Here is a 16,458-nt window from a genome sequence, read left to right as displayed (position 1 = left end):
TATAGTTAATGCTACTGTGCACAAGTGAGTTAAGTGTTGCATGATGGATAATTATTTTTTATCAATACATTTTTTAACTGGTAGGTGTACCATTGCATATGATGGAACTTCAAAATCGACTGGTAAAAAATACTTGTGCACTGTACAATACTTAATTCATTTGTGCACTATAAACAAAATCATATATTATATCCCAAAAATGAAAAAAAAAAAAAAACTTGAAATATATTGAATTTTGTTTAATAACATTGATAAGTAGGACTAAAAACACATCATAAGTGATAAATGGTATTTAAAGAATAAAACGACAAATTTCACATCAACTGATTGTATTGATTAATTCACTAACCACATCGAACATGGACATGTTGGTTTTTGTTCAACTCACAAACTAATTAAGAAAAAATTAATGTCAAACACTTTGATTTGGATTGGATAGATATACCTGAATCGTCGATCCTCGAACACCATTGCTTCAAGTCAATTAATTCTTGTTTGATGCAAACAGTCCTTCCTTTAAAACATTATTTTTATTAAAGGACAAATGTTAAATATTACAATTAGTTTAGTTATGTTAGAGGGTTGAACTTTCTCCTTCATTATATTCAATTTTTTAAATATGTACTTTGACCAACAATCCAACCTTATATTTATTTTATTTAAAAAATTAATGTATTTTATTTCATTCATTCTATAATGAGTGACCGCTTTATTATTTCTTAATGATAAGAAAAATATATAAATAAAAAATAATAATATATTTTTTTAATTAAATCAAATTTGATCATGATTAATCTATAAAACAATTGATTAATTAGTATTTTGATATTTTTTAAATTATTTATTTTCGCATAAGACAAGTCATTTATTTTAGTTATATATAATTAAATATATATATAAAAAACTAGTCTCCTAACACATTTGATACGATTCATATCATTTTAAATATGAAAAGTAATTTGAAATGGACCGCGAAGGATGATCGGCCGGTGAACTAGCTAGTATGGTAGCACTTCGTCTCCTCGTGTGGTGGGATGATACTTGCAAGTGTTATGACTTTGAAGTCAATTTATGATTGTGAGTATATGTTTCAGGATATAAATGGTGTATTTTCAACTATGTTTGTGTTGGAATTCAATTATGAGTGGTTAGTCTCACATTGACTAGGAATGGAGGTTATATTGGATATATAATGAGAATGACCCATAAATCTAATGCCTTAAAGTTTTAGGTTGAGATGTGGTGTCTAAGTCTCTTAAGAATTGTTGATGTTTAGTCTATTTCGGATGTCGCGCTCCCCCAAACTTCCCAACAATTTGAACAATGTCATTTATAGGGCAAAAACTAGACTCGTTAAGAGTATAAAACTCGTATCTTCGATAAATACTGTGTTGTGATCTTCAACTCTGATTTTTTTTCTCCCGTTAAAATTAGGATCGGCGATGAAGGATAAGTTATCAAAAGATGCAGGAATGTTAGATTTTGGATCTTTAAGTCCTATTCTTAATGAGTTGTACCTTACACAATCCAAAACAAAAATTATTCATAGACGTTAAGTTTTTTTATTAGTGTGAAAGATGAGAGGGAAAGAAAGTAGGATAAGATTGACAAAATACACCATTATCTTGTAAATTTTGTTAAAATTACAACGGATCAACTTGATTTTGTTAAAACCATTCCCACTCCTTGAATCTAAGAAATTAACCAAATAAATTGTAAACGTAGGACAAATTCTAACCATTTGCATTATTCCTCCAGGTTATATAATTAAAGTAACTTTTAAAAAAGCTGAGGCTGAATTTGTGTTTGGGGTTAGTGTTATGTGATTGATGTAATAATACGTGAAAATAATAGAAGGGCATACGTCAAGTTCAACTGATTATTAATTATACCTTAAAAAAACACTAGTTATTAATTATGTAGCTACTTTTCTCTCAAAATTATAAATAAATTATGTATCTACTTTGGCCCATTGGGAAGGAATCAAACTTGGTTAACACCCGAACCATGACATGTGACTTACACTTTATGGGACATTATGCTATGTAATTAAGTTAGATCCACAAGATTTGTTTATTCCATACATTTTTTAGACAGAGACGGGGTCACAACATAATTCAAATGGAACGGAGTATCAGGCATGAGGTGTGTTTTATATACAGAATTTATAAAATCAACCACTAATCAAAAGTCTGGTTTTTAATCCATAAGATGTCAAATCCATTCAAGCTTAATACGATTCATTTGGTGGTAGTTATTGAAACACTACTATAACATGGCTGTTTTCGATTATTTTTTAGCATTTCTGAGAGTTTTTTTTTTTACCCCGTAAAAAAAGTATTTTTCTTATAGTGAGTGAGATGTTAATAATAAAGTATAGGACCAAGGGAGAAATTGACAGGAGGGATCCCAGAAGAAGGGGTGGGATAAGGTGAAGGGAGAGTTGAGAGACAAGCGACAAAATTTTAAAAAATGTCAATGAAGTGAAATTTTACAACAATGATATAGTAACTCTTACTTTTTCAAATATTTTATCTTTTTTATTTTATTATTATATTATTAATATATCATATTTATCGCATCACTTTATTATTATATTATTAATATATCATATTTATCGCATCACTTTATATATTTTTTTATCTTTTAAAATGTCATTTGAATGTATGAGGATCCACTTAATGTTTTTATATTTTTTTAATGGGTTTCTTAAAAATCACAGGGCACAAAATGGACCCACCAAAATGGGTTAAGCAATCCAAATTAAATTTACTATTGATAATGCTATTAGTGTATATTAGTGTATGTGTAATTTTACTTTTTTTTTTATAAATTAAAATTGATTATGACATATTTAATTGTGTTAAAGTAAAAGAATAATTTTTTTCTTTCACTCTCTAATTTTATTTAGATTGACCAATTTAGATGTGTATTTTAAAAGAAAAAAATACATTTGAATTGACCAATTCAAATATGTTAATTGCAGTTTTTTTTTTGAAAATATAGAGGTGAAAAAAGAAGTTAACATATACAATTAATTATAAAATAATTTTTTATTCTAAAAGATGTAATTAAATTTCAAAAATTCAATATTTAAACGTATAAAAAGTCATACTCTTTTTGTTCCTTATTATAAACAATTTAAACTAATTGCACATGTATGAAAGAATTAGTTAAAATCAATTAATTTTTTTTAATAAAAGGATATATATTTACAAAAATGCCCATAATGAATAATAAAATTTTTGTGACACTTTCATGAATCATCTCTTTCTGAAATTAGACAACCATTATGTTTCTTAAATAAGAAAACAAATAGATATAAAAATTGTTTCAATAATATGTAGTAGTGATGTTGAAAAGTTAAATAAAAATTTAATGAAAAGTATTATAGAAATATTAAAAATTAAAAATTGAAAAGCTAATTAAAATTATTTATAATAAAAAACAAAAAAAGATGATTATTTTTCCTTATAATAAAAAACGGAGGGAGTATCATTTGAGCACAATTCATCAATTAATTTAATGTTTAAATAGATCTACAAATACAGCACAATATATAAAACAATATTTTGGATAGCATATTTAAATTTAAATGAAATTGGATTACAATGCAAGTTAATTTATTTTGGGTGATAAATTGGCACATTGAGTCATAATCGTGAAGAGCGTGACAGAAAAGAATGGGAGAAGCGCGCGTGGGGTATGAGCAGTGTAGAGACGGCAGAAAGTGAAAAGAGAAAAGGTGATGTAAGCAAACACTATCTCCATTCTCCAATTCCATTTTATAAAAATATTTGAATATAAATAAATAAAACCCCTCCAAACTCTCTGCTACTCCAAACCCCACAAAACCAGTTATTATGCTGTAAAACGACGTCGTCTTTAACCTCACTACCACAACCATGATCACTAACTCTAACTCATCTTTATCCATGGACCTCGACGAGTCTACCGAAACCCGAATCCAACGCCTCATATCCGAAAACCCCGTCATCATCTTCACCCGATCCTCCTGCTGCATGTGCCACGTCATGAAGAATCTACTCTCCACCATCGGAGTTCACCCAACCGTCATCCAATTGGATGACCACGAGATCCCCGCTCTCCCTACCCACGATTATCTTACTCATCTCGCTCCGGCTGCTTTCATCGGCGGGATCTGCATCGGCGGCTTGGAGTCCCTCGTTGCCCTCCACGTCACCGGTCACCTTGTTCCCAAACTCGTTCAAGTTGGTGCTCTCTGGATATGATGAAACCATCCTCCACATAATTCATATATGTGCTATTATTATTCCTATATTTTACACTCGCAATTAAATATATACCTATTGATTACTATCATTTCCCTCTCCCAAAAACAATAATGTAAAATCATGCATCGCTAATTATATAATTTAATTTCGGCTGAATCCCAATTTGTATTTTATTTTGGTCAACATACACCTGCAGATACTAATCCTTATCAACAGGTTCATTGAAGGGATGCGTAGTGTAACATAATTTAGGGGATGCAGAGTATCTATTTTTGGTTGTGGTAAAAATATCTATTAATTAATGGACGATGAAACTTGGAAGTGAGTGAAGAGTTGGGGTAAAGCTGAAATTGCAAAATGTTAATATTAATGTATCAGTATTGATGTTGCACTTGTTAAATATGTTTCACAGCTTCGGGTTGCTATGGCGATCTCTAAGCTTATTTTCTGTATTTCTCTTTTCATCCCTTTTAGTACCAACTACCATAGTCGGGGATCAAAATTATGGGACTACTATGCTTGTGGTTTACTGTTTTCTTCTGTGTTTGAACAAGAACTTGAATTGGTGGGACCACTACTATGGCCACCAAATAGGTATTTCCTTTTTCTTTTGTTTGTCTGCTTCCTGGGGTTAAGTCGTTAAGCAACAAAAATGTCATATCCAAAATACTTTAGGAAATAATTATCAGCTGTTTTTTCACACTTTTTTTTTTTTTATTGTTTTGTACTTAATTATTTAGGATAAAATTTTAAGATTTCATATTTAATTTACATTTATTCTTTTACTTTCAGCAACAGATATATAGAGGAAAAGTAAAAATAAAATAAATAAAAAAATCTGAAAAAAAAAAAGATAAAGAGAGCTTGTGACTCAAACATAAACAAAAAATTAATTATTTTAAAGTAAATAGATAAGAGTTATTATAACTGTCCATAATCAGATACATGTGCTTTTAATACTAATCATTGATTAATCAATTAACAATTAATATTATTCACTTTATTTTTTAAAGTGAATTATTCACTTTAAAATAATTTGATAAAAAAAAAACCATATTCCCCTCTTATTATTGCAAATGTAAAAGAAATGAATTCATTTAGTGATAAACATAAGTTGCAATATACAAAAACATAGACAAATTATATAAGGCCGTATATGCTCTTCTAATTATTGCAAACAAATGAACAATGTATTGTTGAAATCCTACACGTCTCTTCTTGCTTTCTCGTGCGTTGGCCCCTTATCACACATTCATGAAATTAAATACCATGTTGAGCTATCTAAATTTAGTCCTCAAGAACATTATTAATATTGCTACTTTACCTGTACTTCATTAGATAAATGATAGTGCTGTTGTAACCATCTAACTTTATAATCCAAAGACATTGAATGAATTAATAGTATGATATTTCATCTGTTCTTATTTATATGTAAAAATTAATAAATAGAAATTGATATATTTAATTTAAATTTTGGATCAAATACATATATTTTTGTTAACTCATTTTTACTTTAATGAATATGTGTACTAGAATGTTACATATTAACTACCAATAAAAATTGTTTTTTTTTTTTGTCGTGATATATAGGACGAAGTGAAGTGATTTAACCAAATACATTATTATGATAGGTAGTGAATATAAATAATCGTGTTTTACCACAATAATTTTCATTAAAGGGGTTGGAATGGTATCCTTCTGCCTCTTATGATTCCCTTGTTGAGTGCATCACAGTATCAATTGCATTTTTAAGAACAAAATTAACTCCATTCTTTTTGAATGGTGAAGTAAAGGGAATCACCGCATATATCTATATCGTTTCCTCGATTTTGTTTGATCAATTTTAATAACAAAAAGCATATATTCTTTTGAAGACTGTCACGGAAATTTCAGCATAAATAGATGCAATTTTGAACAAAAAGTTAGAGTAAGGACAAACTTTACGAAATTGCTGACATCGCATCTTCGATGAGCCGGTGCGTCACGTTGTTCACTTGTTCTTACCTTCTCAAGCCAAATTTACAAACCAATCAATTGTAGTTCAAGTGTCAACTCTTTTCAATTCATTACAAACCAATCAATTTCAGAATTAAAACATAAACTAATCAAAGCAATGTCTAAACCGATAACCGATAACCGACTTACTTCAAAACCATATTTAGCCTATTGCCGTCTCTCCATTTAACCAAAACTCATATTGACTAACCTTGAATCTTTAACTCCCATCCCTCCCTCTCTTTTTGGCATACATACATTAGATCATTTTACTCAAGGAATTTTTTTCATTCCACTAGATCCACCCAATAAGACAATTATTTTAATTTGAATTACTAACTTCTAAAATTTAACCGATATTTTTAAATAAGAGAGGTAAAAAATAAGAATACTATTTAAAATCAAGTTAATAAATATTAATTAGTTATCCGACCTAACATATCTATTAGGTCAAATATAAAGTTTTTTCTTAAGATCGATAAATTATCAATAATTACATAATATTTTATGATTATAATATATGATTGTGATCTATCAATTCACACCAAATGATTGTTGTAATTTTATTTTATAAATAACTTTAATTTAATTGTTGGGGTTTGATTGATGGATCACAAGGATATATAAGAACATGGACAATGACAAAGGTATGAGTCCTAAATCCTAACCCCACTTCCCATCGTTTTTGAGTTGTGACCCAATGCTTCTCCTTTGAGTTGGGAAAAGACAGAAGGTGATGAGTGATGACATCAACCACTACAAATCCCAGAATTAGTGAGTGCGTGTTTCACTTTCTACATTTTTTGTTTTCTTTAATGCTAATTCAGATGTGGCATCCATGCTATGGTTTTTATTTTTATAATTGTGTATCTTTTAGAATCTTACACCCTCACGTAAGCCTGATGATTCTATTTCCATACACAGGTATGCTTTTTAAGGATTAAAATGTGTGTTTTTTTTAATAATAATTTTTTAAAATAAATCTACTAAAATATTTCATTTTCAAAATTATATATTAAAATATCTCATTTTTATACTCACTTACAAGTCGTTTTTGCAAATAGCGATTTCTTTAAAAAATTTTGAGTTTGCAAATAAAAATTAATTAATTTTTTTTCAAATAAACAATATATATAATATATTTGTTAATTAAAAAAAAAAATTCTTTTTTGAAAAATTCCTTAAGAAAATTGTCTTTGCAAACTTAAACTTCCTTAAGAAAATCGTTATTTACGAAGGCGACTTGTAAATGAATATAAAAATGAGGTATTTTATTATATAGTTTTGAAAAGGAAATATTTTGGTAGAATTTTTTAAAAAGAAGGTTATTGAAAAAAATCTTAAAATGTAATATTTTAAAACAGTATTTTTTAACATTACGTTTATTAGTGAAATTTATATGGATTTACATGCCAAAAAAATTACATGAATTTTGAAAAATTATTTGAGTCACATAATTTAATTTAATCAATTTAAATTTTAAGAAGAAATGTATATTAAAGAGTATATTATTAGCGTAGTGAATAACATACTCTCTACCGTAAAATTGAAGAAAAGAAGTAGATTTTTTTTATCTATTATCCATATATATACAAAATCGACCTTATTTCATTCATCATTTTAATAATATATTTTCAATTTTTTTTTTCAATGAAGAGATAACATATTTGTAATTATTTTAATTTCAATCTATTATATTCATGTCTTAATATATATATATATATATATATATATATAAACAAAAAATGATGCTTGCAAATGCAAAGTTAGTTTGTTGTATAGGTTTATAAATTTAAATCCTTTTATAGTGTTTAGTGAGTTCTAATACTTTCTCTATTTTAGATGGGAGTATCATTCATTCACACTAAATTTTTTCTAAATTTTTTTAATGAAAAAAAATGAAATGTATAAATATTTTATAAAAAAGTGTATAATAAACAAAACTAGAAAATAAGAATTTGGCTTTAGGCGGCCAAGGTCAAAATCAAGTGCTCCATAATGCTCGGGTAAACTTTTAGGAAATGCACTATCCTCTCAAAACAGTCCAGCATGAAAAAAAGCATCTTAAATTATGTTATGGTTGTGAATAATCCCAGAACATATAAACAGGAATGATTAAAAAAACAACTAAATAAATTAAGGGGTGTAAGCATCGCTTTTAACTTTATTCATTTATATACACTCTTTAATGGAGTTCCCACCACTCCTCTTCCACTTTTCCGTTTCATTTTGTCCATGTATGTATACAATCATAACATGATGAATTTTCTTTTTAAGTTTTATATAATACACCCCATTTCCTTTCTTTCCCCTTAGAGTGTCCTTTTTAAAGAATGAAAAAGATTAAAAAGTAAGCATATACAAAATACAAGATTTTATATAAAAAGGAGAATGAGGATTGAGGTGAGAAAGTATGTTTGTAAGGGAGTGAAAAATATACGATTAAATTGAAGAATATTGATAAATTGAATTGTAGTGTATAAATAAATTAAACCAATTAAATAGTTCATAAATTAAATTACATATTTAAAATAATCTAATTAATCAAATTTAATTCAAAAAAAAGTTTAATAATTTTAAACTTTTTTGAGTAAAAGCTCAGAAATGTATATTAAAGAGTATATTATTAGCGTAGTGAATAACATACTCTCTACCGTAAAATTGAAGAAAAGAAGTAGATTTTTTTTATCTATTATCCATATATATACAAAATCGACCTTATTTCATTCATCATTTTAATAATATATTTTCAATTTTTTTTTTCAATGAAGAGATAACATATTTGTAATTATTTTAATTTCAATCTATTATATTCATGTCTTAATATATATATATATATATATATATATATAAACAAAAAATGATGCTTGCAAATGCAAAGTTAGTTTGTTGTATAGGTTTATAAATTTAAATCCTTTTATAGTGTTTAGTGAGTTCTAATACTTTCTCTATTTTAGATGGGAGTATCATTCATTCACACTAAATTTTTTCTAAATTTTTTTAATGAAAAAAAATGAAATGTATAAATATTTTATAAAAAAGTGTATAATAAACAAAACTAGAAAATAAGAATTTGGCTTTAGGCGGCCAAGGTCAAAATCAAGTGCTCCATAATGCTCGGGTAAACTTTTAGGAAATGCACTATCCTCTCAAAACAGTCCAGCATGAAAAAAAGCATCTTAAATTATGTTATGGTTGTGAATAATCCCAGAACATATAAACAGGAATGATTAAAAAAACAACTAAATAAATTAAGGGGTGTAAGCATCGCTTTTAACTTTATTCATTTATATACACTCTTTAATGGAGTTCCCACCACTCCTCTTCCACTTTTCCGTTTCATTTTGTCCATGTATGTATACAATCATAACATGATGAATTTTCTTTTTAAGTTTTATATAATACACCCCATTTCCTTTCTTTCCCCTTAGAGTGTCCTTTTTAAAGAATGAAAAAGATTAAAAAGTAAGCATATACAAAATACAAGATTTTATATAAAAAGGAGAATGAGGATTGAGGTGAGAAAGTATGTTTGTAAGGGAGTGAAAAATATACGATTAAATTGAAGAATATTGATAAATTGAATTGTAGTGTATAAATAAATTAAACCAATTAAATAGTTCATAAATTAAATTACATATTTAAAATAATCTAATTAATCAAATTTAATTCAAAAAAAAGTTTAATAATTTTAAACTTTTTTGAGTAAAAGCTCATTTTGGTTAATAAGAAATTTTTAAAGACCCATTTTAGTCATTAAAAAAATAAAAATACTTGTTAGTCTCTAAGAAAAATAAACCGGCCAAATTAGTACTTATCCATAATTAGAAAATTGAGTTTTTTTTCCCTAAGTTGTCTGATGACTCATCATCTTGATTCTCCCACATGTAATTTATTTGTAAAAAATGACAATTAGTCCTTGACAATAATTAAAAATAGACAATTAAGTTTCTAACAATAATAAAATGAACAATTAAATTCCTCCAACAAAAAATTCACTAAATTATAATATAATTTAAACCACAACCTCAATAATATCTAAGTTAAACCACAACGTTATCCAAAATTATACAAAACATAACATACAAAAAAAAGGTATCAACACGTAATTTATTCTTACCCAACTAATTTTTTTTAATTTGTTGACCTAATTTATGCTTGTTACTTAAACTTGAATAAGAAATTCACATAAAATAGCAACAAAAAAGCAAAATTCGCATAAACATTACATGAAATCGTACCTTCAAAAACACAAGTAGGAAGAACAATAACGCACCTTCAAAAACACGACGACGAAGAAGAAAAACATGAGAATGAAGAAGAAAGTGCAGCTTCTGAAACAAATAACAAATATAGTAGAAATCACTCCTTCAAGATCGCATACTACTATGGAATCAAAAGAGTTTCTATTTCAGACTTGTGGTTTTTCTAAATAAAATAACACTAGGGTTTATTTTTTCTTAAATTGAGTGAAAAACTAAATTGTTCTAATTTATTTAAAAATAAAATAAAATGTGTTTTTAATTATTTTAGGGGCTTAATTGAGTTTTTCAAAATTTTCTCACAGACTAATTTATTGAGGTTTATTTTTCTTATGTACTAAAAAAATGCTTTTATTTTTTCTCAATGACTAAATTTTCATATATCAAAATGGACCCTTACTCAAATTTTGTAAACCTTAATTAATATTTTTTTTATTTTAGAAAAATTTTTAAATTTATTTTTCTAAAAAGAAATAGAAAATATAAAAAAATTCAAAAAAATTCAAAAAAAAGTATAAAAACTTGTTCAAAATATTAAATTAGTTTATATTTATAAATCAATTTCAAACTGGTTAAAAACTGCACTAAACTTGATTCAAATGTGATTTTTAAAAACTAAATCAAACCAATATTGTAATCTAATTCAGTTCAGTTTTTATACCATGAACGCTTACATGTTTGGACTTGAACTTCTCTTTTCTACTATTAACTTCGAGATATGATATGTAATGCAAATATAAAGTTATTATATTGGAGATCTATCTCTTTTCTACTATTAACTTCGATATATGATATGTAATGCAAATATAAAGTTATTATATTGGAGATCTATGGTTCTAAGGAAAATTGAGTTTTCAAAATCTAGAGTTCCATTGATACATAGATAATTAAATGATTCGTCTTTAATTGAAATTTATCAACGATTTGAGCTTAATTATTTGGTTATTTTTTTATCAAAGATTTGTAACTAGAATTGAGTTTAACTTAAAAGACTATAAGTGTATTTTTACCTATATTATAAATGTATAATCAAGCTTAATTGTAGTTTTCCCCCATATTTTCCCATGTTTACGGAATTGATCTCTCCATATTAAAATCTCTTAATTTTGATTTATTCTCCAAATTTTTAGACTAAACAAAATGATAGTGTGATAAATTTTAAATGATGTCATATAATACAATCAACATTTATGATATTGCAATAAAACCCCTGAAAACTTCATTTTCAACTTTAGAAATGATTTATTTTTTAATTTAATTAATGATATATAAATAATTAATCAATTTCAATGATTTTATATCATCATGTCGTACGTCAGACCATTTAAAACATGTCACAATACCATATTTAAAATACGTTAGAATATCATTTATGTTTCTAGAAATTTGACGGAGGATCAAAATTGGAAAATTTTAAAATAGAGGATCTATTCCATAAACAGGTAAAAATAGAATGAACAAAACTACAATTAAATCTTATAATTATTATAAAAAAAAAATTAAATATAGTTAACAAGCATGCATTTGAGTTGGAATGCCATTCAAGATGCATTTTCAAATGAACTATAATGGAGCTCATTTGTAATTTACAAAAAATATCCTAAGCCTCAATAAATGTATAAAATAAAAGGTTGTTATAATAAATTTGTATTGAAGTACCCGGTATCAAAATGAAATGAACTAACTACGTAGGCTGGTGCTTCTTTTACAATCTCCCCCAGTCCATAAATTTCTTGACTTCATCATACAAGACTAAGATAGCTGCTGCGCCGGTGCTCCTAAACACATTCGAAACCGCTCCGCGGTAAAATGAAATCAATCCTTCTGTTCTATAGATTTTCCTCCAGCAGTCGAGGGTGCTAGTGTACACCGGCCGTTCCATTCCAGACTGCATCATCATCCTCCTACGAACCGTGTCTAACGGATAAGATATAAGACCGGCCGAGGTTGTGACTGCTTGAGCTACCATCCATCGCTTCCACAATGCCAGCTCAGGTTTAGATTCTTCAGACAATATTTCTTTTATAGTATCAAACCCTCCGAAGTAAAGACCTCTGTGTATCACCATACCATGAAGTGATGCGGGAAGGCCCCTGTAAATACCCCGAACCCCGTCCTTATGGAATATAGTAGCCAAGAAATGGTAAATGCCTCGGAATTGGCGTACTTCTGTCCTTCCAATGTCAGCAGCAAGGCGAGTGTGTGCGATATCGAGGGGGTATACCAAGACAAGTGATGTACAACCTGCTGCAGCCCCAGCAACAAAATTAGCAGATGCACCGGAGAAAATATTATCAGCATTAGAGTTTCCACCCCTTAATATGCTTTTATAAAGATCCTGTTCAAAAAAACACGAGAGATGGTTCATCATGATTCATGACTATGCATTAAATGTAACAATATCAATTCAGCTTCGCTTATAATCAATTTTCATTAAATATATGAGTGAGTGACAAGCAAAACAACATCAAGAAATATACATTGAAAAACATCAGTTTTGGAAATTAAACTTCAAACTTTATACGTTATAATCCCAAAGTATTAGCCTATGATGATATTCCATCATCTTCTGGACATAAAAATGCTACTAAAATGTATTTATGGCCCTCAAATTTCTTTAGCCCGAAAAAATTTCTGAAAACTTTCACAAAATCCTCCTGACTGAAAAGTTCCCTGTGTTTCCTTTTACATAAGAAAATTTCCAGTCCCAGATGCCTAGACCAGGATACATCAAATTCCTCTTTCTCCCCTAAAAATATCTAGCAGTTTGACACTTTTTAATTTTAAAAGAAATATCATTTTATTATTACTTGGATTAAATTGATTTGTTTTAAATTAAGGATCTCATACCAAGTTATGCTGAAACACTCCATTTAGTTTGCTCCAGTTAGAAAATGACATTAGTCACAAATATAATAATAAAATAAAAGAGACCAAATATCCTTCAACAAGTGGAAAAAACTCCGGGAGAGAAAGGAAATCCTAACCTTCAAGAAAACAAAGTTCAAACTAAATGAATAATGGATGGATCTGTGTGCATCATAACTTCATATCCAGTTCATTATAGTTACCTAAGTCAACTTTTTAGTGTCTAAACTCAACTCCTACCATATGTGTCGATGGCTAAAGGTAAAATTTCATTATTTTCCGTTACAATATAATTTAAATACATTGATGCACTCATGCATGTATATAGACTTTCATTAATTTAAATATTAGGATTATTATGATAATAGGGAAGATTTGATAGTTTTTTCTTCACCAATGTTCCGAAGTAATAAGGGACGGAACACTACTACGCAAGGACTGTATACGGGTGACAGAAATAACAAAAAGAAACAATTAAGAGTTTGGAATAGTGAACTTAACATATGAGAAAAACCTGTTAGAGAGAGTGAGAAAAGAAAAACAGGAGTTATAATGTGGTACAGGACAAATGATAGGTTCCCTTAAATGATTTAACAGCAAGTGAAATATGACATTGGAAGTAAAGTACTATGTTTATTAACTAATCCAAGGTAACCCAATCAAAAAATGGATTGTGGTTTAGACGTTTGGCTCTGCCGCTTCATGGCAGTCCAAGTCAGAGATGGGCTAGAATCCAGACAAGTCCCTAACAGGTCCCATAAGGGTCTCCTTCTAAAACCTTTACCGAAGAAATCTGCCTCCTTTATAATCCATTGGGATTCAGTTTTGGAGTATCCTAATGATTGTCAGACAATCACTGCCTTACATAAATACAACTGGATGGACCTTCATCCACAACCCTTCTAAATTCTGGAGAATGTGTCCAGAAGAGTAGTGAAGGACATGTTCAAAAACACATTCAGTCTATGCAATACTGCCTAAGGGCTTGATATATAGGAAGGGAGCTCACCCTGACGAGGTATTGGCGTTGTTTATCCGCACTCACATATTCTCTGCCTTTATTGACTTGAGCATCAAAGTTCCTTCGTAAATATCCCCCTATTGTCTCCAACGTCTACAGCACACTGGTGCTGACCACAGAGTATGCAGACAATATATAATAACACATCTTGCACATCAGTTTAAGGGTTCTTAGTAACAAACAACTTTCTATCACTTCAAGACTTGAGGAAACTAATTTTATTCAATTCTTATCATTAAATTAAAGACTACTGTTGAAATACTAGCTGCCTAATTAATAGCACAAGTGCATAACAACCAGTTTTCAAAATTGGCTGCGTCCCATTTTTTCATGAGATGACCAAACCCAATGGATCCAAATAATGGTGTTTGATATGGCTCCAAATCTCTTTATGCCTCTTCTCAAGCCATGATAGTTTCTTACTATCATGTAAATAACTAAATGCTAAATAGCATTCTCAATTCAACAAATCAGGCCATAAGTGTGTGTGACAATAATGTTGAGACTAGCATGCAAAACCATAAAAAACCGATATCCCCTATGAAGCATTGACACAAACACACAACACCGACATCGATAACAGTTTAAGAAAATGAAAGTGATTGAATATAACCACATGTTTCAGTGTCATATATATATATATATATAGATGCTGCATAGGGATACCACATGAAAAGGTGGGAAGAAAAACCATAATGCAACACACAAGTTCCAAAAGTTTGCATAATAAAATGCATTATTAGGGCTTATACATTTCTTGTGAAACAAATTAATCAAAAGCACAGGGATAATAATCATTTAAATAAATTTGAAAGCACAATACAGGACGAGAAGAAAACAGAAACGAATAAAAAACCAAACGAACCTTAAGAGAGAAATTGAGTGCAACAGAAGGATAATAACGAAGAACACTGCTACCATTACCACGCCACAAAGAGATAATACCTTCTTCCCTAACAGTGCGAATAATACAATCAAACATCCCTTTGAATTTTCGACGACCACTTGCAACAATAGCCAAGTTACTCTCTTGTGTCTGCAACAAAAGCTTAGCCCTTTCAATCGGGGCCACAATTGTATGCACCGCACCACCCATAACCGCACCAGCCATAAGATCGCGTTGAAAATTATTGAACCGAGAAGAAGAATAAGAACTCTTCAAATTCAACGCTTCTTCTCTTAATTTCAATCTTTTTTCTTCTGGGTCATCATCCTCGCCGCTCATCCTTCGATTCGCCGCTACTTTATTTATTTGATTTTTCTTCCGTAAATTCACAAACTTTGCTCAAAAGGGTACACGGTAACCATCGTTTTAATGAATAGACTTAACCTAATCCTGGGTGATTTCACTTTCAGCTATCAACGTTGAAAGAAAGCTTATCCTTTTATGTTATGAGCATTCATTCCATAAGGCGTGTGGTGTGCGTGTATAGAGAAATTAAAAGAACAAGGAATCGTGCAAAGTTGGTTGAATTTGTGATATGGTATGGCGGCTGAGAAGGGAGGAATTCGTATGGTTATTCCGTTTGACTTTCTTTGTCTTCCATTGACACACTCTCGATTTTTTTTTTTTTTATCGTCAACAATCTCTCGATTCATCCACGTGTTAGATAAAGAAAATTTTACATGAAACGTCTTGCTTTTAGTCTACAAATTCATTCTTATTAAAATTTGTCATTTTTCATTTTCATATTGTTTCAGATTTCTGGTACACAGTGAAAAATAAAACAATATTAAGAATATATATCGGAAAATAGATAAATAAATTGATATCAAATAAAGTTATATTGAATAAATTATTTGATAGATGTTAACTAATACATTAGCATATTAAATTAGAAACATTTGATAAAATTAATGTTTGAATTAATTAATAAATATAAAATGACATAAATAAATAATTTTTTATTTTATTTAAAATATAATATGTTACAAACTATAAATTTAAACTCCACTTAAATTTATGACACTTATAGTAGCATCTTAAAAAGAATATTACAAACTCTTTTAAGAATTTTTTTTTTAACTGACAACTCTATTTTTAGTGTACGAGCTT

General features: G+C 28.7%; 2 protein-coding genes across 2 annotated transcripts; one reads left to right on the top strand and one right to left on the bottom strand.

The window, feature by feature from the left end:
• The first annotated feature begins 3,804 nt into the window (after positions 1-3,804).
• LOC101511135 (glutaredoxin-C6-like) lies at positions 3,805-4,956 on the top strand. The gene has a single exon (XM_004501407.4). It carries the CDS (start codon positions 3,906-3,908, stop codon positions 4,251-4,253), a length of 348 nt encoding a protein of 115 aa, XP_004501464.1. The 5' UTR covers positions 3,805-3,905; the 3' UTR covers positions 4,254-4,956.
• A 7,011-nt stretch (positions 4,957-11,967) lies between these two features.
• On the bottom strand, positions 11,968-15,988 carry LOC101511444 (probable ADP,ATP carrier protein At5g56450). The gene is made up of 2 exons (XM_004501408.4): positions 15,268-15,988; positions 11,968-12,851 (listed from the first exon to the last, which is right to left on the bottom strand). Exons 1-2 carry the CDS (start codon positions 15,625-15,627, stop codon positions 12,219-12,221), a joined length of 993 nt encoding a protein of 330 aa, XP_004501465.1. The 5' UTR covers positions 15,628-15,988; the 3' UTR covers positions 11,968-12,218.
• Positions 15,989-16,458: the final 470 nt, after the last annotated feature.

The sequence above is a fragment of the Cicer arietinum genome, chromosome 5 (genome assembly GCF_000331145.2).
Source record: "Cicer arietinum cultivar CDC Frontier isolate Library 1 chromosome 5, Cicar.CDCFrontier_v2.0, whole genome shotgun sequence".
Taxonomy (NCBI): Eukaryota; Viridiplantae; Streptophyta; class Magnoliopsida; order Fabales; family Fabaceae; genus Cicer; species Cicer arietinum.
The sequence above is the reverse complement of the archived record's forward strand: the minus strand, read 5'-3'. Positions and strand labels throughout refer to the sequence as shown.